The 21,489-nt window shown below is 37.3% G+C and overlaps 2 protein-coding genes across 2 annotated transcripts in view; one reads left to right on the forward strand and one right to left on the reverse strand.

The window, feature by feature from the left end:
- Nucleotides 1–138: 138 nt before the first annotated feature.
- psme3 (proteasome activator subunit 3) lies at nt 139–5,299 on the forward strand. Its single transcript, XM_067370231.1, has 11 exons — nt 139–296; nt 844–876; nt 961–1,023; nt 1,114–1,218; nt 2,798–2,846; nt 2,944–3,062; nt 3,146–3,214; nt 3,391–3,458; nt 3,535–3,589; nt 3,678–3,764; nt 3,907–5,299. The coding sequence occupies exons 1-11, from the start codon at nt 255–257 to the stop codon at nt 3,985–3,987; spliced, it is 771 nt and encodes a 256-aa protein (XP_067226332.1). The 5' UTR covers nt 139–254; the 3' UTR covers nt 3,988–5,299.
- Nucleotides 5,300–5,401: 102 nt separating this feature from the next.
- The window catches only part of skap1 (src kinase associated phosphoprotein 1), a 32,939-nt gene continuing 16,851 nt past the window's right edge, over nt 5,402–21,489 (reverse strand). Inside the window, exons 9-13 of the mRNA XM_067370230.1 lie at nt 20,590–20,838; nt 18,629–18,673; nt 18,426–18,532; nt 7,501–7,594; nt 5,402–6,547 (exon numbers count right to left, since the gene is read on the reverse strand). Of these exons, the coding sequence (XP_067226331.1) occupies nt 7,502–7,594; nt 18,426–18,532; nt 18,629–18,673; nt 20,590–20,838 (494 nt within the window). The 3' untranslated portion in view covers nt 5,402–6,547; nt 7,501. The remainder of the gene's footprint in view (nt 6,548–7,500; nt 7,595–18,425; nt 18,533–18,628; nt 18,674–20,589; nt 20,839–21,489) is intronic.

Genomic DNA, 21,489 nt, shown 5'->3' on the forward strand with positions numbered 1-21,489 from the left:
ATATTTCATTAACTTGGTTTTGTCATGAATACCAGATGATTCAAAATGTATCAAAATAAAAATGAATGAAGATGAAATGTTCCCACACGACAGCGCTGAAGTGATTTCTATGTCTTCACTTCTACAGCCTCGAAGCCTTTTGCGTCATCTAGAAGCGCTCAAGTGCCTTGTGGCTGACAGCAGTTAGTGAGCCACACGGTTAGTTAATGCTTTTAGGACAATCCCTCATTTTTCTCATTTATTGAATTAATACGATGTCTTCGCTTCTTAAGGTGGACAATGAGATCAAGACAAAGGTAAATATCTCACTGCTTACCTTATTTAAATAAGGAGCACTCAGATGAACTGTTTGTAAATGTTAGCTTGCGGCTAACCGGCTTGCTCGTGAGTCACCTCGTGAGCGCGTTAGCTAACTTCTACACGCACATATTCTTGTAAAATCACTTCTGTTTTAAATACATATTGTGATAAAGTATATGCGGATTATATTTTTCAAATCTTCTTGGGGAAGCCAGAGCTCCCACATGCGCGGTGGAGTCAGCGTGAACCGCGAGTGTGGATCAAGCGTGTTTTTAGCACAAGCAGCATGTTGCTGCGGTAGAAATGCACAACTGCTTCAGTCCCGATTTTTGACATTACAGTCGTTGATAATGTTAGCAAGGGATCACGGCAAAGATGGTGAGGTTAACAAGTCATGGGATGGTGGGAAGCGGCACGATTATATGCTACATGTTGACAACATTTAGCATCCTAAAATAGAAGGGCCGTCCGTTGTTTTATTTATTTATTTTTAAGAGTGAACGGCTTTTAATAGTTATATGTGAATATTTCTTGTCTTTCCAGGTTGACGCTTTCAGGGAACGAATTACAGCAGAGGTAAGGTACTACACTTACCAAGAGTTTATGTATGAACATTTCTTTTACAATTGGGCAGCTTACGGTTTAATTATTCAAAATTAGGCTGAGGATTTGGTTGCAAACTTTTTCCCGAAGAAATTGCTAGAATTGGACCAGTTTTTGAAGGTAAGTGTTTAATCATAGAATATGATGCATTCTTGAAACTCACTTATTCAGATGTACTAAACAGCATTTTTATTGTCGTGTCTTTTTTAGGATCCCACAATTAATATCCGTGAGCTGAAAGAAATTCATTCAGAGATCAATCTGACGGTGCCAGACCCAATTCTACTTACAGACATCCATGATGGGCTTGAGGGGGTAAGAAGTCAAGTGTATTAAAGGATTAGTTCCCTTTCAAATAAAAATTTCCTGACAATTTACTCACCCCCATGTCATCCAAGATGTTCATGTCTTTCTTTCTTCACTTGAAAAGAAATTAAGGTTTTTGATGAAAACATTCCAGGATTATTCTCCTTATAGTGAACTTCAATGGCCTCAAAACGGTTGAAGGTCAAAATTACTGTTTCAGTGCAGCTTTAAATGAGACCAGACTTGTAATAAGGGTCTTATCTAGTGAAACAATCTGTCATTTTTTAAAAAAATATAACTGTATATGCTTTATATAAACAAATGATCGTCTTGCACGTGCTTCCGCTTTCCGTATTCTTCAAAATGCTTACGCTGTATGTCCTATGCCTTCCTTCTTCAACTTACGGAACGAACGTGGCCTCAGTTCCGTTTTTTCCATAAGTTGAATAGGGAAGGCGTAGGACATACAGCGTAAGCTTTTTGAAGAATACGGAAAGCGGTCTGGCAGAAGCACTTTCAATGCGATCATTTGTGTTTAAAAGGCGCATATTAGTTTTTAAGAAAATGACTGATCGTTTCGCTAGATAAGACCCTTATTCTTTGTTTGCTATCATTTAAAGCCCTTTGAAGCCGCACTGAAACTAATTGACGTTCAACCATTTGGAGACCATTGAAGTCCACTATATGGAGAATAATCCTGGAATGTTTTCTTTAAAAATCTTAATTTCTTTTTGACTGAAGAAAGAATGACATGAACATCTTGGATGACATGGGGGTGAGTAAATTATCAAGAAATTTTCATTCAGAAGTGAACTAATCCTTTAATTCATCAGTCAAAAAGCAGTTCAAGTTGAAAGAGTGATATAAAGTCACTTAACTGGATACTTTTTATTAATAGTTGCTATTTACACTAAGTGACAATAGCAGCATTTTCTTAGCGATACGCAATTTTCATTAGGTGAACAGAGCGAAAGATTTTATTTACACCATGTAAAAGTATCAGTTCTTTGCAATAAGAGTAAATAGTAGTTAGATGCTATCTATACTTTATACTGGCAGATACTATTTGCACCTCAGTATTTTTGTACAGTAACATGATGCAATAATATCAGTGTAAATGATTATATTTATTAAAATTATTAAATGGATGCTGGCTTATTGGGAAAATACAAACCCTCTATACAACTTCCCCTAACCCTAACCAATAAACACTTTTGCATTTCTTTTTTAAAACTAAATCTGGCCCAATCAGACATTGGTAGGCGGAGCTAGTGTAAATAGCATTTGCCAACTAGGGACGCTATTTGCACTTGGTGAAACTAGACACTCCGGGAAAAAATAGGCTTTTGTTGCTTTGTGCAAAACATTTTGGAAGATTGTTTCTGCCACGGAATAAAAAATAAGATAAATGCAACTTTTTATCTCACAATTGACTTTTTCCCCTCAGAATTGTGATATATGAACTCGAGGGGGGGGAAAGATAAAATTGTGAGAAAGTTGCAATTACCTTTTTATTCTGTGGTGGAAATAAGCTTCCATACATGAAACAAAAAGATCAGCCAGTAACCTTGAAATATTTTCTTAATAGCAAAATGCTAAGAAGAGGAAACTCGAAGATGGTGCAGGAGATGACAAAGGTGAGTTTTCCTGCCTAAGAAAATGGTGTCTTTAATTTGGCAAGTGATTAAAGCAAGTTTGAAATGCCAAAAACATTATCCTGTTTTCTGTTTGTAGTTGGCGGGACCAAGGTCTTTGTCATGCCTGGTGGAATGATGAAAAGCAATGGCAAGTTGGTGGAGGTGATTGAAAAGGTCAAACCTGAAATCAGAACTCTCATAGAAAAGTGCAACACGGTAGGTCCATGTAACCATAGTCTCAGACATGCTGTCTCTCATTAAAAGTGCTCTGGGTAAATGTCATTTCCTTCGTTTTCTAGGTCAAGATGTGGGTTCAATTGTTAATCCCAAGAATAGAAGATGGCAACAATTTTGGTGTCTCAATTCAGGTATGGTGCCACGTTCTTCAGTTCTTTATTTAGCTACATTTGTTGTAGGCAGATTAGGACAAGCAGTAATTCCTCGGTTTATGGTAAATTTTGGTTTTAAAAAGAAACAATAAGGAAGCTTTGGTCCTGTCAGGCAGTTACCTGGTTGTGATTCTGTTTATCTTCACTTTCTACAGGAGGAGACGGTTGCTGAACTCAGAACAGTGGAAGGAGAAGCAGCTTCTTTCTTAGATCAGATATCCAGGTACATCACTGTTAGCCAGAAAAGATTTACATTCAGACTGTATTCTTCACATTTTTTTAAATACTATCTTTTGCAGGTATTACATCACAAGGGCAAAGCTGGTTTCCAAAATAGCAAAATACCCTCATGTTGTAAGTCATATCTTCAGTACACACACATAGCAGTTAGATAGCACTAGTTATTTAATATATGCATAATATATATTTTTACTTTTTATAGGAGGATTATCGTCGCACAGTGACCGAGATTGATGAGAAGGAATACATCAGCCTCAAGATTATAGTGTCAGAGCTGAGAAATCAATATGTAAGTATTGCTGTAACAAATATATAATTATGCAAATGATTTTGAAGAATATCTTTGATTTAAAGTGTAGACATACTGCATATATGTGCTGTCATGGGTGTAGTTGTGATTACTGTGTTAATAAATCAAACTTGTCTCGCAGGTAACATTACATGACATGATCCTGAAGAACATCGAGAAGATCAAGAGGCCGAGGAGCAGCAATACCGATGCTCTGTACTAAGATCACCCTCCCCTTTCGTTCTTGGCCCGTTGTTCCACCATTTGGAGCTAGCTTTAGCCTTCAGATGGTTCTAGAGCAGTCCTGTCACCCATTATATCCAGGCCAAGAGAGGGACCGCTCAATCAGGCCTGATAGAACATGCCACTTAAGATAGAATTGTAACATATGGTCACTATTTTAAACACTTTAAAATGAAGCCCTTTTTGATTTTTCTTTTCTTTCTTAGCGGACAGTGTAAATGTATAAAGGCAGAGCCTGAACATGCGTCCCGAGAAAACTGTCTCAGATTTGGTTTTCTTTAATTAAAGAAACATTTCAACATTGGGTTTCATTTTTTATCTTTTGCAAAGCCAAATTCCATGTAGTTCTGTTTTTAAGTCCATTTCAAGTGTTTCTGAGCCTCCTTAGGGGGTTTGGTGAATATGGATGATGATGATGGTCGGTTTCTCCGGTCGAGAAGCAGAGAAGCTCTTATTGATGCTGTATTTCATTTAAGCAGTTTACGTTGTTCATCTGAAATGTACATGTAGGAAGCAAGGCGGTTCATCTGCAATATTTTATTTGGGGTGAGCTGACAGGTATTACATGATGGAATATTATATTTTCATTTGAAATTACTGATTCATCAGATTCTGGAAGCTTTTTATGGTTCTTTTTGTCCAGTTTTAAGAGTGATACATTTTGCTGAATAAACTATTGTTTTTACAATACACTTAAGGCACGTACTTAACTGCCATTCTTGTGATGTGCTTTTGTCCTGAATATTTTTACTCCTTGTTCCATATTAAAGAACTAGCATTGCACTAGAATTGTAGTCCATGTACGAATACAAGTAGTCCAAAGTAGAAAAGCTCTTTATTTTTACTAAAGCATACTGTGGTATGACAGGTTATTTCCTTTGAGTAATATCTGCTGAATTGGTTAGTCTATACTACCAACTACTGTCAACTAAACATTTTCAAATACAAATGCAGAGTCAAGAAGAAAACGCATCTCAACATATAGAATAACTCCTAACAACCAGTAGATGGCTTTTTCGAGATGCTGCCACAGCCTAAATTGTGAATGAAAAGAACTGTATTCAGTAATTTGTGCTGTTGAAATAGATCAGTCTTTACATGATCAATGAGATAAACTGGAAAAGAAGTTTCAAAACTACAAATGTTTTTTTATATGTACACCATTTGTGTAAAATGTGCTTGAAGAAATAAAAAAATTAGATTTAGATATGCCTAAACTTAGTGTACACTGATAATTTAAAAAAGACATTCACAAAACATGCAAGACAAATTATTTGGTCTTTTTTTTTTTTTTTTTCTAGAAATGAACTAAAATGATATTTTACTTAAAGGGACAGTTCACACTAACATGAAAATTAAGTCACCCTTGGGTGGCCTTGTGCCATATGCCCTTCTTTCTTTTATGGACCACAAAAGGAAATTAAAAAAAAAAAAGTCCCGTCTGCGCTCGTCCATATAGTTGCAGTGAATAGAGTAGTGGATTCATGACGTCACTTTGTTGGCAGATGGTATCACGCTGGTTCCCTCGACAAAAAACCAATAGGATTTTCCCATAGGCTTCTGGATTGTTGCAAAAAATAAGCACTGTGATCAATGAAAGTTTGATACTTAAACGTTTTGTCCATCAAGATAATTTTCAGATGAACACAACTTTTATGAATTTTGAAGCCTAAATGCAGTTGCCATAAGCAAAAGGCTAAAGGTAGGCTACAAGCGAACTACACCACAGTCGCACAATTTCAACGTCACCAACACTAAGCTTTCTACAACTCTTTCAGTCTTTATCTAAAAACATTTTCCCCGAAAAATTTCAACTAGAATAGTTTGTAAGAGCGCAGTTATAAGCATAACTAGCCCATAAAAGCAGACTGAGCTTAACTGTTTGGTGTGATGTAGTACAATTTAGCCACTTATTAGCAACTTTCATTTTCAAGACGTAACAGCTTAAAAAAAATCATGGGTAGGTTAATACTGATGTATTTTATGTTGTAGAATACAACATGAAATAATCTCGAGCTTGTGTTAACCACAGACCTTATTTTAGCCATTTAACCAAATCCCCATTCAAAAAACCCATTGACTTTGGGATGATGGAACCGGAAGTGCTAAAATGCTAACTCGCTTCCAGGTTTTGGCCTACAAAAATGCGTCATAGTCCAGCACACTGCATAGCTGTGCACTGAAGACCAACGGCCAATTTCAGGATTTTCATTAAATTTCATATCGTATACCCCCAGAACACTTGGAAAATACAAGTTGCATGGGTTCATTCTGTGATGCTTTTGCGTCTTTTTTAAAAAGCTTGATTCTGGTCGCTATTCACTGCCATTATATTGACGAGCGCAAGCGGGACATTTTTTTTCTCCTTTTGTGGTCCATAAAAGAAAGCAGGGCATATGGCATTAAATATACTTAATTTTCATTTTAGGGTGAACTGTCCCTTTAACTCTTTTTATAATCTACTCATTTACAATTTCTAAACAATGATGTGTTAAAGTGTTATAACCCTGGAAATTCTGTGATCTTCACAAAAAGCAAACCTAGAAGAGAAAACAAAAAAACAAAATTAACACCAGTTTGAACAATATACTAAGGCTGCATCTGAAATCGCATACTTTCTACTATATAATAGGTGAAAAACAGTATGTGACAAAAGAGGTATGTAAATCCAAATTCATAGCACTCATAAAAGAGTATGCAAAATGTACCCAGATGACCTACTACTTCCAGCGAGATTCTGAAGTGTGCATACAATGGACACTTTACCATCCCATGAGGCCACGGGAGAGTAATTGTGAATGGCTGTGAAAAGATGCAACTAACCTTGGTAGGTCACATGATAAGCATGGTTAAGGTAGTATGCCCAGATTACATTTATATTACACACATTCATACTATATAGAACTTACTTTTTTTTTTGCAGTCATGAAGTAATTACTTATTCAAAAGAAGTATCTACTCAAAAGTATGCGATTTAGGATGCAGCCTCTGTGTGAATCTAAAATAATACTGCCATATTTCTTTGTAGTTGCAATAATTTCCAGCAGGTGTCAGCATGGAGGAATTGGATTTAATGCTGAAGCAATTTTGAAAACTTTTTAAACTTTAATACAGTGATAAAGTTCATTCATCAAGGACAATGGCTTTTGTAACTTTAACAATACGTTAATACACTTTACATTTATTTCCCACTCTCAGTTTAAGAAAATTAGGGAGCTGTTTATGTCCCATGCACTGTAAAAAAAAAATTAAAAGTTGAGTAAACTTAAAAGTTTAAGGCAACAAACTTCAGCAGATTTTTGAGTTTTCTCAACTTGTTGTATTCAGTTTATACAACAAAAAGTTGAGAAAACTGAAAACTTCCTACAAAAACAAGTTGAGAAAACTCAAAAATCTGCTGAATTTTGTTGCCTAAACTTTTAAGTTTTCTCAACTTTTGATTTTTTACAGTGTGGTCAATGATCATGTAGAACTATTCTGTGAATATAAGTACCTCATAGAATATAAGCAGGATGCAAAAACTCCTTGGGGACTATGCCAATGGTACCGTCTCGCTCCCCGACCCACCATCCATGGATGTTGTATTCCTAGTTTAGAAAAACAAAAATACAGAACATTATGTGAGGATTTTTAACCTCAGGTGTAATTCATTACATTAGAGAGCGTACACTCTAAAAAATGCTGGGTTAAAAACAACCCAAGTTGGGTTGAACATGGACAAACCCAGCGATTGGATTGTTTTAACCCAGCGGTTGGGTTAAATGTTTGCCCAACCTGCTGGGTAGTTTTATTTAAACCAACTATTATTTAAAAATTGCTATATGGCTAGCTTAAAATGAACCCAAAATAGTTGGGAAATTGAAAACCAGATGCAATTAGAGACAACAATAATAGACAAAAGGTGAATGTTTATTAATAAGCTTTAATATTTTATTAATATAAATTTAATAGTTTATTAATATAAATTTATTAATAAGAAATTTAATAAATGTTTATTGTTTAATAATTATTCATTGAACATTAATAAATGTTCATTTCCAACATACTTTGGGTTCATTTTAATTAAACAATACAGTAATTTTTAAACAATAGTTGAGTTAAATAAAACTACCCAGCAGGTTGGGCAAACATTTAACCCTTTCCTCTGGGTTAAAACAACCCAATTGCTGGGTTTGTCCATTTTCAACCCAACTTGGGTTGTTTTTAACCCAGCATTTTTTAGAGTGTAGTTTTTGTTTTAGAATTCAAAAACTGAACTTTCATATATGTTCACTGTATATTCGTATTCAGTCTTGTCAGAAAAATCTGCTGAATGTCTCAGCAGAGCCTTTAAACTGCATGTAAAAGAAAGTGTAAAAATGTTTTTAATAGAACAAAATGACATGCACCTGCATACAGCCATTGAAATGCAAATATAAATGTTAATTTAAATCTTAAAATACCAATTTAGTAATTTCTATGGTAATTAAAGAAGTATGATGATTATGTTGTTAGAAGTTAGAGGTAATAACTGCCGCCAGAGATATTGACATTTAGGGGACTAGGAACTGGAGAAACAAGGATTTAACATTGGTGCTTGGATGCGCAAATATTTTTATTTGGGTGCTGGAACCGCATGACAGGATAAGTTATTTTATGTCTTGAGCGAAGCAGAAGAAATCCCTAATTCTTGTCATGAAGCTCCTTGTGTAACATTCTTTCAATTCACTCCTCTCCAAAATCAAATACAAGAGCTAGTCCAGGCCAAAGCTCTTCAGAGTAAGAGTGGAGAGAGCCCCAGATCTGGCCTTTAATGAATGAAGACAGACTCAGGTGGACAGGGGGTTATAAATGAGGAGATTAAAGAACACAGAGATAGACTGACAGTGGAAGACTGAAGTGTTTTAAGAGCTTTAGTATTCTAGAAGCGCACACTGTACATTTAGACATGATGAGCATGTCATCCATCCACTGCCTGCTGAGGAGAGTAGGAACTAATTACCTTCCTCTCTTTAAGCACACCCACAGTGCTCAGAGCCTAATGTAGTCCTCAGCCCATGCAGATGAGGCGCTTTAATGATGCTATACGGAATAAAATCCATCTGGACGGTGAGCTGAATGCCGTTGTGGCATCAACGCCTCAGTAACGGTACATCTGAGAACTTGAGCTCTTTGTTTGAGACGCATACAGCTATGCAGATGGGGATTGTTGGAGGTGTAGATTGATGCTCTTATACAACAGTTCAGTAAACAAGAAGTTAATACTGAGTAACTTACATTTTAGACTCAATATTACCAGAAGGGGCAATCACAATCACACAGAGCGAGACTTGCATTTTAATGCGCTGCTTTTCCATTTTTTTCTATGCAAACATGCACTAGAAGAGATGGACATGTTTGAATGTTCCGCTCATGTCTCGCCACTTTTGCTGCATCCTGTGCATGTCACAGTGTTCTAAAAACATGGAACTCACGTTAAAAATGCAACTTTTAAAAAACACGTTGCTGGACCTTGTGGTTTTTTTTTCAATGCACAAACACAAAACTCCCAGGTCATTCACATGGAGCAACAGCGTTGTTCATGAATGAATCATTGTTTGAATTAATCAGTTGAGTAAATGATTTTCACTGTGATGGAGAGCTGATGATGCTTCTTCAATCCTCAAAACTGTGTCCTTATTGTTATTTAGATTATGCATGTTGTAATTATATACTATATAGTGAAAATGGGTTTAATTACTTGTTTTTTTTTTCCTAAATCTGATTCATTTTGAACTGGTCAGTTGAGGAAATGATTCAATGAATCCCTCATAAAGAAACACTTGATTCGTTCCAGAATGAGTCAGTGTTTCAGATAAATCGATTGAGTTGATGATTCAATGACTCATTTATTTGGACCATTCATTGATTCCTTTGCTGCCTTTGATATCCCACAATCCTGTGTGTTCCATTCCGTGAAAGTTAAGCTAAAAAAGAAAGATGGTGTCTGAAAGTTGTGGTTGGTGGTCAGTTTGTGTGTAAATGTAGGTTTTTTTAACCAAAGTTTTCCATTTTTGATGTAATTTCTAGCAAGAAATTACTACTGTGATTATTAAATATTTGCTTAGTTTTCACCAAAGTTCTCTCTATTTTGCTGTAGGTCATTAAATCATTACGCTGCCTCAGAAGTCTGCTCAAAATCAGTTTCGAAAGGGACCTTAGTGTGCAAACGCTGCCTACAAAGTCATTGCCTGATAAGGCAGCGAGGCAACAAGTCAGCTGCCTAAGTTTTTGGATACAGTCACTGATTCATTCATGAACAGACAGTTGCTTATCGCCACCTACTGATGCAGCTAACTGATGCACCTAATGATGTAACCACACTAGTACTGCACAAACTGACAGTATTTCTGTACTTAAGCAATGTGTTAAAACAGTGAAAAGTCCCAGTCCAGCTGAACTGTAGATCAGCAATCTTAGAATAGCAATGAAAGTCGAGGACCAGAACAAACTGTTGTATAATACTCCTCGAAATCACAGGTGTGTCCATGGCTAATGAAGCCATTTAAAACGCGCTGCACCTCCTCCCATCCAACAAGCCTCCACGCTGCCCCGCCTTCCTCGCCCCCACCCTCCCCAACATGGTGTAACTGTGGGTTCAAACAGAGTACACATGCAGTACAAGAAAGAGAGTCAATACATTCCAGTGCAGTCCGTCCCATTTCGATGACTCGTGTCCTTTTCATTCCTGCCTCATTTTTCCTGCCTCCCAGTATTAGCAATCTGCTTTTCGGCAATGCATCTGTCAGCTAGAGGCATTTGGGAGACATCCAATCTGCGCCTGACCGTATAGAGGGTTGTTATAGAGATTTACCCGAAAGAACTGCATGGGACTGGGATAATGGGTGGCTTTTCTGGAAGCTGCTCTGTAACAGGACAGGGTCAGGTGCGTCTCGGTTTGGTCTAGGTCTGGTGGGCAGCTGCTGAGAAAGTGAAGTGTGTCGTTGCGATGGCGCTGACCTCCGCATGACCTTCTCTGGAGGAAGGCGGAGTTGGCACAGGGAGCTATCAAGAGTGCGTGTTGCCATGACAACACCTGCAGTGTGCCACTGATATCATTTATTTTTCACTCAGGGGGAGGCTGGCAATGGTATTCAGATGGGCCCATTGCTCTCCAGTGACCAGGGGACAGATTGACAGCTAATGATGCCTTAAAAAGGAGTGGCTTGACTTGAACAAAATCATGACAGGCTTAAAAGTGTCTCCTGTCTATATTAACGCCAGAATACCGAGCTTCCTTTTCTTCCTCTCCATTTTATAAATCCCTCCAAGAAGACATGCTTTGCATGCACGCCTTCTTCCTCAATCGTGTTTTAATCATTTCCCTTATTTGCAAACTCTCCCTCGGTGCCCACACGCATTCATTTTTTTCTGTTACGAGAAGAAACGCACACACACGCACTGTGGAGGCAGGAGACATGGTAATAAGAATGAGACATGAGGCCTCTGCCCCTGGCCACCAGCTGACTGAGGTAGGCCTTGGGAGTGATGGAGCGCAGGAAGTCTCTCATTGCCCCGCCGCTGAACCCGGCGCTCGGGTGCTACAACCCCCTCCTCCACTTTTCCTCTCCCGCTTCTCTTTCCTTAACTCGCGTCGTAAAGCATCGGCTCCACACGCTCAGTGCTGCACAGGGACTCACTCATCCAGCCATCTTAAAAGACAAACACCAATACGTCACGTTGTTTGCTAGTCCTAAGCAGCAGACACGGCAGGTGGCGAACAGGTATTGATCTGCTGCTCGAGCAAAGACAGCCGTCGTTCAATTTATCTCAATCAGTGCATTTCATTTGCATGTCATTTTCATCTTAGCTAGCCATTAATAACTTGTAGTATTAATATTTGTATTGCGTAGTCAAATAAACCAGAGAGGAAACACCACAGGCCTTATTTAATCTCAAATCCTGGGCACTCGAAGGAGCGACATCGAGTAAAAATGTGGAAGACCAAATAATCTGCCGTTGTAAAAGTACACTTGGGGATTACTGATGGCACTTAAACTTAATAGGCATTTAAAGTGGATTGTGTATGCTGCTGAGAGCCTGTAATGATGGCTGTTTATGTGGCCTCCCATTTATAATAATTATGCAGAGTGTGAGGAGGGGCGGCCGCCGTGCAGTTCTGGACTATTGGCTTAGGCTGAATAATGACCTACTGTAGTTGACCGGGAGATGACCGTTGCCTTCTGCATGACCCCAGAACCCCAGACTCACCCCCTGATGCCTCTGCTGGTAAATAGAAAGCTCAATATGTCTATACAGCACCTCTGTGCCTATGTTGCCACAAAGAAGGCAGGCCCTTAGATGAGTGTGTGAGAATGAGTTAAAAAGGATTGTCTATTTCCACTGGATTTTCCTTTTCTTTTATGGCACCTTTTTCTTTTCTTTAGGCATTTTGTAGGAGACTGACCCCCTGGGCGGGAGGCCAACTGGAGCCGTCATCTGTCTGAAGTTTATTAGGATGTGTCCCACAGGGGAGGAGATAACAGTCACAATCGCCCAGTTTTGTCTGTGAGAACTGCACATTCATAGGCAAATTCACATTTATGTCTACCTGTAAAAACCTGCACAGTGGAACATAATAGAAATACACATAAACATACATGCTTATCAGATTAAATAGTAGTCGAAATGGCTTAATAGGAGAAAAACATAAAATGCAAATATAAATATAAAATTTTAAATGATAAGTAAAAAATATACAGCAAAAAGAGCCAGGTTTTCCACACAAACTATCAAGTATTTGTTTAAAAAAAACAAAAAAAACACTAGATGGGCCACCTAGCTTGAAAAAGCTTACAAATGTCAGCCAGAAGGTGGCAGTAGTGTCTACAGCCATACTGATGGAGCATCTAGATGTTAACAGTGGGTTGGCCCTTGTCTAGACTGGCATCCAAGATTCCTGGTTTACAGCCCCTAATGGTGAGAGTGTAAAGCACATTCTATAGAAAAGCCAGGGCAAAATGAAAGAAAGGGATATCAGTGGGCTTGCATGTTAAAAGGATCTTGGAGAAGTTTGCCTCCATTTTTAGTGCAATAAATCTCTTTGCCTCTCATTCCAGGATTTTAAGAGGATTCCACTGGGAATACTGGCATGTGTTGGGTCTGACCTTTGGGAGTCATGTACTTTGAATCTAGGGGCATAAATTAAGAGTTAGGAATGCAAAAGGATGGCATGGTTGAAGAAGAAAAAAGAATGGTTAAGAAAAGTCTCCATGGGCCCCTTCAACTACATAAGTAGGAAAAAACGGAACACGGAAAACCAACTATAGCGCAAAGAGCGAGAGTTACAACAATAAGACAAAGTAAAGTATATATGTTACGTGGTAGCGAACATGCAATGTGATTAGAGTAGGAAGAAAAAAAAACAAATATCCTGCTGTCCTGCTGCCATGATTCTTTAGCCTTGAGGATTGAGTAGGCTGTATAAAGCTGGCAGATGGATGTTAGCGTTCGCCACTATTTCATGTTCAAGTGTTCTGATTGAGGAGCCATGCGGCATGAGAAGGAAAGCAATGGCGGCAGGGGGAGGCTGATCTGAAGGAAACAGGGAGCCGTTAGTGCAACTATCGGATTTGCTTACAAAATTAACTCACCAGAAGATTAAAACATTGGGTTTATTAAATGAATCACTCGGCAGTGAAGTCCAGAACGTAAAGGTGTAGTTTACCAAAAAAGGGGGATAGCAACAAGCCTGTATTGCTTTATTTCTTCTATATAATATCTTGAAAATAATATCTTCATGCCTTAAAGTGTTAGTTCAAAATTTTTCATGTTCAAAAATGAAAATTCTGTCATTAATTACTCACCCTCATGTCGTTCCACACCTGTAAGACCTTCGTTCATCTTCGGAACACAAATTAAGATATTTTTGATGAAATCTGAGAGGTATATGACTTGTCCATAGACAGGAATATATCCACCACTTTCAAGGTCCAGAAAGGTACTAAAGACATTGACTACAGTGGTTCAACCTTAATATTATGAAGCGACGAGAATACTTTTTTTGCACAAAAAATAACGACTATTCAACAATCTCTTCTCTTCCCTGTCATTATCCTAACGCAGTTGCCACAGTAAGCACAGGGAAGGCTACCATGTTTACGCCAGCTCAGTATTGGCCAAAGCTGCACACGTGAGCAGCACAACGCATGCTTGTGATGCTGACTCAGGAGCTGGCCAATAAAGAACCTGGAAGTGCTGGACATAAACAACGTATGAGAATGACACAGAAGAGAAGATATTGTTAAATAAAGTTGTTATTTTTTGTTTTGTTTTTGCACTCAAAAAGTATTCTCGTCACTTCAAAAAATTAAGTTTGAACCACTGCAGTCACGTCGACTGTTTTAACGATGTCTTTAGTACCTTTCTGGACCTTGAAAGTGGTGATTATATTGCTGTCTATGGACGAGTCATATACCTCTCAGATTTCATCAAAAATATCTTAATTTGTGTTCCGAAGATGAATGAAGGTCTTACGGGTGTGGAACGACATGTAGGTGAGTAATTCATGACAGAACTTTCATTTTTGGGTGAACTAACTCTTTAAAATAGCTTGAATGTAACTCTTCGCCCTCGCTCAATTTAGTATAGGGGGATACATGAATATGCAAATTAGCCCTAGTCTACAATTAATGACACCAGCTCAGACTACCTGTTCCATTCAGTCACAAATGTAGTAAACGTTACACATTGCCAATGGAAATATTGGTTTAATCCAACCATAAATGTTTGAACCAGAAACTGATTCAGAAGAAGATGAAGAGGAGTGAATTATACAGGGTCGTGATAAGTATTCGAATGGTAATGCATTTTATGTATCGCTGTCTACAACGTCAAACACATAGCGGTAATTGATATTATTAGCTTTTGTCTTGACTACAAACAGCAAATCAAACAGCAAATGTGTTGCTAATGTTACACAAACCATGTTCCCATTCGCAACCTTCTAAAAGTCAGCATGCCTGGAAATGCTTTGAACATCATAGAGAATCAATGGAGAAAAGCCCCGCCCCACATGTTGAATGGATTGGTCACATGTTTGTGACGGTAGGAAACAGGCTGTTTGAAATCGAGTTTTGGTTCACTGCAGTTTTAAGAAGAAAATACTCAGCAATGGTGTTGTTGACTGATGAATTTGCACATGGTTTGTCTTAAAGCATATTAAAAACACCACATAGACATATAAACAACATGAAAAACTTTATCATGATGTCTTTAAATTTCATTTCCATGCTTCCACCTGAGTATAAACAAAATACTCTACTAATAAGCCATTAACTATTTTCTGTAGGCACTCTCCAAAATGCTCCCACATATTATAGATACGTGTAGTGATTTGTGTAGATGAGCCGAATAGCTGTTTATTCACTGTAAGTGGTGGATCAATAAAGACTGATGAGAGAGCTTTTTTTAATCTGCACGCTCTGCTTACACCAATGCTGTGACAGCGCTGTCGACCTCTTTGATTTGTGACTTCACAGCGGTCAATCATAGCGCTCCCTCAAAAACCTGTTGGTTAGAGGAATTGATTTAGCACCTTCCACGTCTTTATCACCTTGTAATTACGCTTGGTGTTGACACAAATATACTTGGCCTCCCCTCCACGCCTCTGTGCAGCAGAATTTATGCACTCAGGTTTTATGACCACTGCTTTATGAGTGGGACCGCCAGAGTTAGGCTTGAGTTCTAGCCAACGGCCTATATTTCATTCAGTAAGGTCAACGTTCCATGGGAAGCACCCGTAAAACAAGAGCAGGAGCCCCACATTGTCTGAAATGATTCTGAGGATGCATCTGAAGAGGTCTAAGAGATTTGAGCGATACAAGTGCAGCTATTTCGAAAATACTGCCATCAATAAAAGCTATTTCAATTACGTGTCAGTCACAGAGGGATTAAAAGTAAGAGCTGATAAATCTACTTGCCTGAATATAATAACAGCTTGATGACAAAATCAGAGTCATGCTCCAGCTATCTGAGATGGTTAGACTCATTGTTTACACAAATTAGAAATATGGCATGAGATAAAAATAAATGACCTGTGCACATCCTTACCATGTTTTGATAACCAACCATATCGGATGTTACATATTCTCACTTTTTTCTGAATAACAGAATCAAACCTGTTTTAGCTGTCTTGTTATTTAATCCTGATTATAGGGTTCATTAGCTGTCATATCTGTACATTTCATTAGTGTTAATTAAATATCAAGTGTGTCTAACATGTTTGTAGAATTCTTTCTTAAACTTGAAGGAATAGTTAATCTAAAAATGAAAATTCTGTCAAGCCATCCTAAACCTATCCAATTTTCTTTTTTCTGTGGAAAACAAAAGAAGGTATTTTGAAGAATGTTTGAGCTGTTTTTGTCCATGTAATGAAAGTCAGTACCCAGCAAGCAATAGCCATCATTTCACCATAACCTGTTATAGTCTAACTTTAAGTAACCCACTTATAGCCAAAATAACCTTTGGTTGCATGTCGTTTTTGCAAAAATAACTTGCGAGATGTATGATATTCCATCATGTAAGCAAAGTCACCAGTGATTACAAGGTGTTTGGTTTCATTTGGTCTATTAAATTTTCACCGACAGCCCAAATTTTGCATTGTTTTAGCCTAGACGCCAGGGCTGTGTTTGGATGCTATTATTAGACCACTTTTATATGCAAAATTGCTTTCATTGTATGGCCTAAAAAACACTGAAACATTTTTTTATATCTTTTTTGTGTGTTGCAAAGAAGAAAGAAAATCACACAGGTTTGAAACAACAATGACAGAGTTTTATTTTGAGTGAACTATCTCTCTTAAAGTATTAGTTCACTTTCAAATGAAAAATTACCCTAAGATTTACTCACCCTCAAGCCATCATAGGTGTATATTTTTTTCTTTCTGATGAACACAATCAGAGTTATATTAATAAATATCCTGACGCATCTAAACTTTATAATGGCAGTGAACGGGACCAATGAGTATGAAGCTCAAAAAAATGCATCCATCCATTATAAATGTACTCCACACGGCTCCAGGAGTTAATAAAGGCCTTCTGAATCGAAAATATGCGTTTGTGTAAGAAAACTATCGATATTTAACAAGTTATAAAGTAAAATATATAGCTTCCGCCAGACCGCTTTCCATATTCAACTTACATAAGGGCATAACTGATGTTGCATTAGTTATGTTTTTTTCGTAATTTGAATAGGGAAAGCGTAGGACGTAGCGCAAGTGTTTTGAACTACGAGAGGCATTACACTTTCTTCGTAAGTTGAATACGGAAGGCGGTCTGGCGGAAGCTAGATATTTTATAACTTGTTAAATATGGATATTTTTCATACACAAATGCATCACATCGCTTCGCTTCAGAAGGCCTTTTTTAACCCCCCCAGAGCCGTGTGGAGTACGTTTATGATGGACTGATGCACTTTCTTGAGATTCATACTTGTTGGTCCCATTCACTGCCATTATAAAACTTGGATGCATCAGGATATTTATTAATATAACTCCAATTCTGTTCATCAGAAATAATAAAGTCATATACACCTAGGATGGTTTGAGGGTGAGTAAAGCTTGGGGTAATTTTCATTTGAAAGTGAACTAATCCTTTAAGATAACATTGAGCTCAGTTAAAGGCAAAATTAAAATATATTGATTCTATCAGTGGTGTATCTTTAAGAAACAGCTACACTATGCATTCCTGCTCACATCCCATTTGTAAAACACAAAAATATATAGATTAAAGGGAATGTATCAAATAAAGTAGTTTGCTTGGCCGATCGCTCAATGTTCCAAGACTCAACTACAGCGATGAATCAACGGCCTATTATTGAGAATGTGCCTGTGTGGCCACAGTATTGCAGTGGTCTACAGACCACAGATGTACAACAGTTTTCTGTTAAGTCAATATGACATGCTACAAAACAGGCTCAATTTATTGCCTGCAAATCTCTTGGATATCTGTATGGATAATCTTATGTAAAATGTAACTGCTTTGTTAGAAAGCTGATATGCAATTCATTTTTTTTAAATTGTGTGATTTATCAACAGAAATAAAAATGTACAAATCCTGATGCATTATATTTTGTCTGAAGTCTTCTTTGTAAAATGCTGCAATAAGAACGCACTGACTGAGTGAAGACCATCCCAGCTTTGTCATTTAGAATACAGTAAATGAATAGCTGCTAAGAGAAAGTCAGTGAGTATTGACCGATATGACTCATCTTATGGCCAGCTGCGTATTATTCATCATTAGTGAGGAGATGGATAGAGCGAGATAAGGAAAAGAAAATCAAAAAACATGCAGAACGCTTTAACCAACAAATCAGCCAAGGACACAAACCAACAGTGCTGAACTAAAAGTCTGACCTTGTGTGTGTGAATTTATGTGAGAGATGGAGGGAGCAAACACAGACCTTGCTGAGGATGTAGATGAGATCTCCTCTCTGAAAGGCCAACTCATCAGGTCCATCCGCTTCACAGTCCCACAAGCCTTGGTAATAATTTGCATAATCTGAAGACCCTTTATTTAAAAAAAAAAAAACAACGGAGAGATTTAAAAAGAAAAATAAAGGCAATTTACAGCATCCCTCCACCAATGCACACACAAAGTACTCACCAGCTTTTTCACTGAACTCTTCAACGTTGTCAGAAATTTCATCATCTGAAAAATACAGAGGGTCAAAAGTTATAGAAATATAAAACAAGAACCCTTTCAAAAGATACACCTTTGTACCTAAAGAGTCCTCAAAGATGCATACTATATATTAGTACCTAAATAGTACCTTTTAAAAGGGTACAGTCCCAGTGACATCTTTTGTACCATTTTTCTGAGAGTGTTGCTTCTGGATCAACTTTGTGTACCTCTGAACTCTTTTATATGTATATTAAACAATATCTGTGGTGCTGGCAGAATAGCCAGCTTCCGTTTGATTTATAGGGGAGGTGCCAGGCCGGGTTAGATGGCTAGTGTGTTTCAGGCAGACAGACATTGATTCTGGGCGTGGCACCTCTAGGTCTATGAGGTGACAGTGATAGCCCAGCTTTCTGTCTCCCACATCCATCCTCACGCTGTCAGCCTGCCGATAAAACCACCGTCCAGCAACCCTATACTTCCCACAGCACGAGCTTGCCCTGAGCTTCCAGGAACAGCATGAGGAAAAAACCTGTAAAGCTAAAGTAGCCCTTGACCATATGCGCGTGTGCATATGGTAAAATATGTCTAAAATATGTGTTGGAATCTGTTACATATGCCTTTATTGAAAAAGAATAGAGACGATAATCACCTCAATATCAAAATTGTCAAAGTGTAAATTGATGTGTGCATTCTGAATCATAAAAAATTCCAGTAATAGTGTTAGTGTTAGTGATAGTGTTATATAATAATATATATATATATATATATACATACATATATATATATATATATATATATATATATATACACACATTATATACATATATATATGTGTGTGTATATACAGTATATGCATACATGTATGTTTGTGTACACATGCATACATATACAGAATATACAACCATATATATATATATATATATATATATATATATATATATATATATATATATATATATATATATATATTATATGTATCCATATTCTGTATATGTATGCATGTGTACACAAACATATACTTATTATGCATATACTGTATATACACACACACACACACATATATATATATATATATATATATATATATATATATATATATATATATAAAAATATAATATATATACACACACATATTATATAAACACAAACTTTTATGATAGATACTATATTATCATATATAATACTATCATACTATACTATCAAATATAAATACTATGAGATTCATCATTAACACTTAAAGCCATTACTAATGTCCTTCAGAAATCATTATAATATGCTGATTTAGTGCTCAAGAAACATTTATTATTATTTTCAATGCTGAAAACGGTTGTGCTGCTTAAATGTATCCTTGCTGAATAAATATATCAATTTCTTGATCATACAACCTTTTGAATGGTATGATACACGATCGCATATGCATGATTCTTTTAATGAGATTAGTTAATATATGAGCACAGTTAATTCACCACTTTTAGACAATGCCATAAAAAGACTGCTCAGCACTTTTCCAAACTGAAAATCTGAGAGGTGCAAGAGGTTGAGAGAGAGATGAATGAAGGACGGAAAAGTGAGAGAGGTGGTCACTCGATCCGCCATCTGTGGCCAGCTCAGCTGCCCAGCACACATGGCAAAGTAAGGTGAAAATGACAGCACTCCAGAGTGATGTATTTCTCCTCAGAGGTCTCATTAGGTCCTCCGAGGGTCCTGCTATCACTTTGGGTGACCAGATCTTGATGAATTTGCTCTTATTGATGGTGTTCAACATTGTAGAGTTGATGGTTATAACTTCAGTTGCTTTGCTCCAGTAAAAACCCGATGTGATTTAAGTATTTTAAGCAAGTGATCAAGGCAATCAGAATAAAAAAAATTTCAATTGGCCATTTAAACAAAAGAGGGTTAACCCTCTTTTGTTTAAATGGCCAATTAACGTTTCTTTTCCATACCTGGAAGCTCTTCATAAATGTCCTCTTCTTCATCTTCGTCATCCTCCTGAGTCCCTGCTTGGTCCTTCCATTCCTCGCGGCTGCTTCGGGGGGTTTGTGCCAGAGTCGGGGTTATAACCGGTGCAGGCGCTGGCCCAGGACGTGGTGGTGGTGGTGTGGTAGCTCGTTCAATGTCATCATAAGTCTCTTCCTCTTCTTCCACCTCCTCTTCCTCATCATCATCAAAGGGGATGAAGTTAGAGCTCAGATCTTACAGAAAAGTCAAAAAAGCAATCATTAACACCTAAATAATAAAAACGGCAGCATATCTACATACAGTGGGGCCCCAAAAGTCTGAGACCACTAGTCAAAAGGCTTCTATTTAATGCTTTTCTATTATAAAATAAAATTAATTTGAGTGCAAAGCTGAATTTCAAAAATAACAAGAATTTCATATTTACATAGTCCTGTTTTTTTTTTTTCTTGGTTTGTCACAATTTAGCTTAAATGACATTGACATTTAAGCTGCATTAACTCTACAAGTTGGTTCTCAACATGATTTAAGAAAATTTAATGTCACAAATTTGCTTTTTCAATGAGTGGCATACAAATAGTGCGTAAAATTAAATATTATAATTAGTTAAACATTCATTTTTTCCCAGGTTTAAATTCAACTTTATGTGATTTTCAGCATTTTTGGACCCCACTGAAGCTTTGGAGGATTTATTAAAAAAATAAAATAAATAATAATAATATCAGAAATGTAACTGCACAGAAATCTGTTAAAAAAAAAGCCAAAATTGACATTTATAACTCCTTAATACTGAATGATGCTTGTGCCATTTGGCTGTATCTACATGTGCGAAGGGGGATGGGAAGGGAGAAAACTATCTCAGGAGTGTCTATTACTTCCCGCAAATC

This window comes from Chanodichthys erythropterus, chromosome 19, assembly GCF_024489055.1.
Source record: "Chanodichthys erythropterus isolate Z2021 chromosome 19, ASM2448905v1, whole genome shotgun sequence".
Lineage (NCBI taxonomy): Eukaryota > Metazoa > Chordata > Actinopteri > Cypriniformes > Xenocyprididae > Chanodichthys > Chanodichthys erythropterus.

What these genes read in the sequence shown, in the direction of transcription:
- psme3 (XM_067370231.1), top strand. Translation starts at nt 255, where the DNA reads ATGTCTTCGCTTCTTAAGGTGGACAATGAGATCAAGACAAAG. An exon ending in ACAATGAGATCAAGACAAAG is followed by an intron (nt 297 to 843) that starts GTAAATATCTCA and finishes TTGTCTTTCCAG; the next exon opens with GTTGACGCTTTCAGGGAACG. An exon ending in ATTTTGGTGTCTCAATTCAG is followed by an intron (nt 3,215 to 3,390) that starts GTATGGTGCCAC and finishes CACTTTCTACAG; the next exon opens with GAGGAGACGGTTGCTGAACT.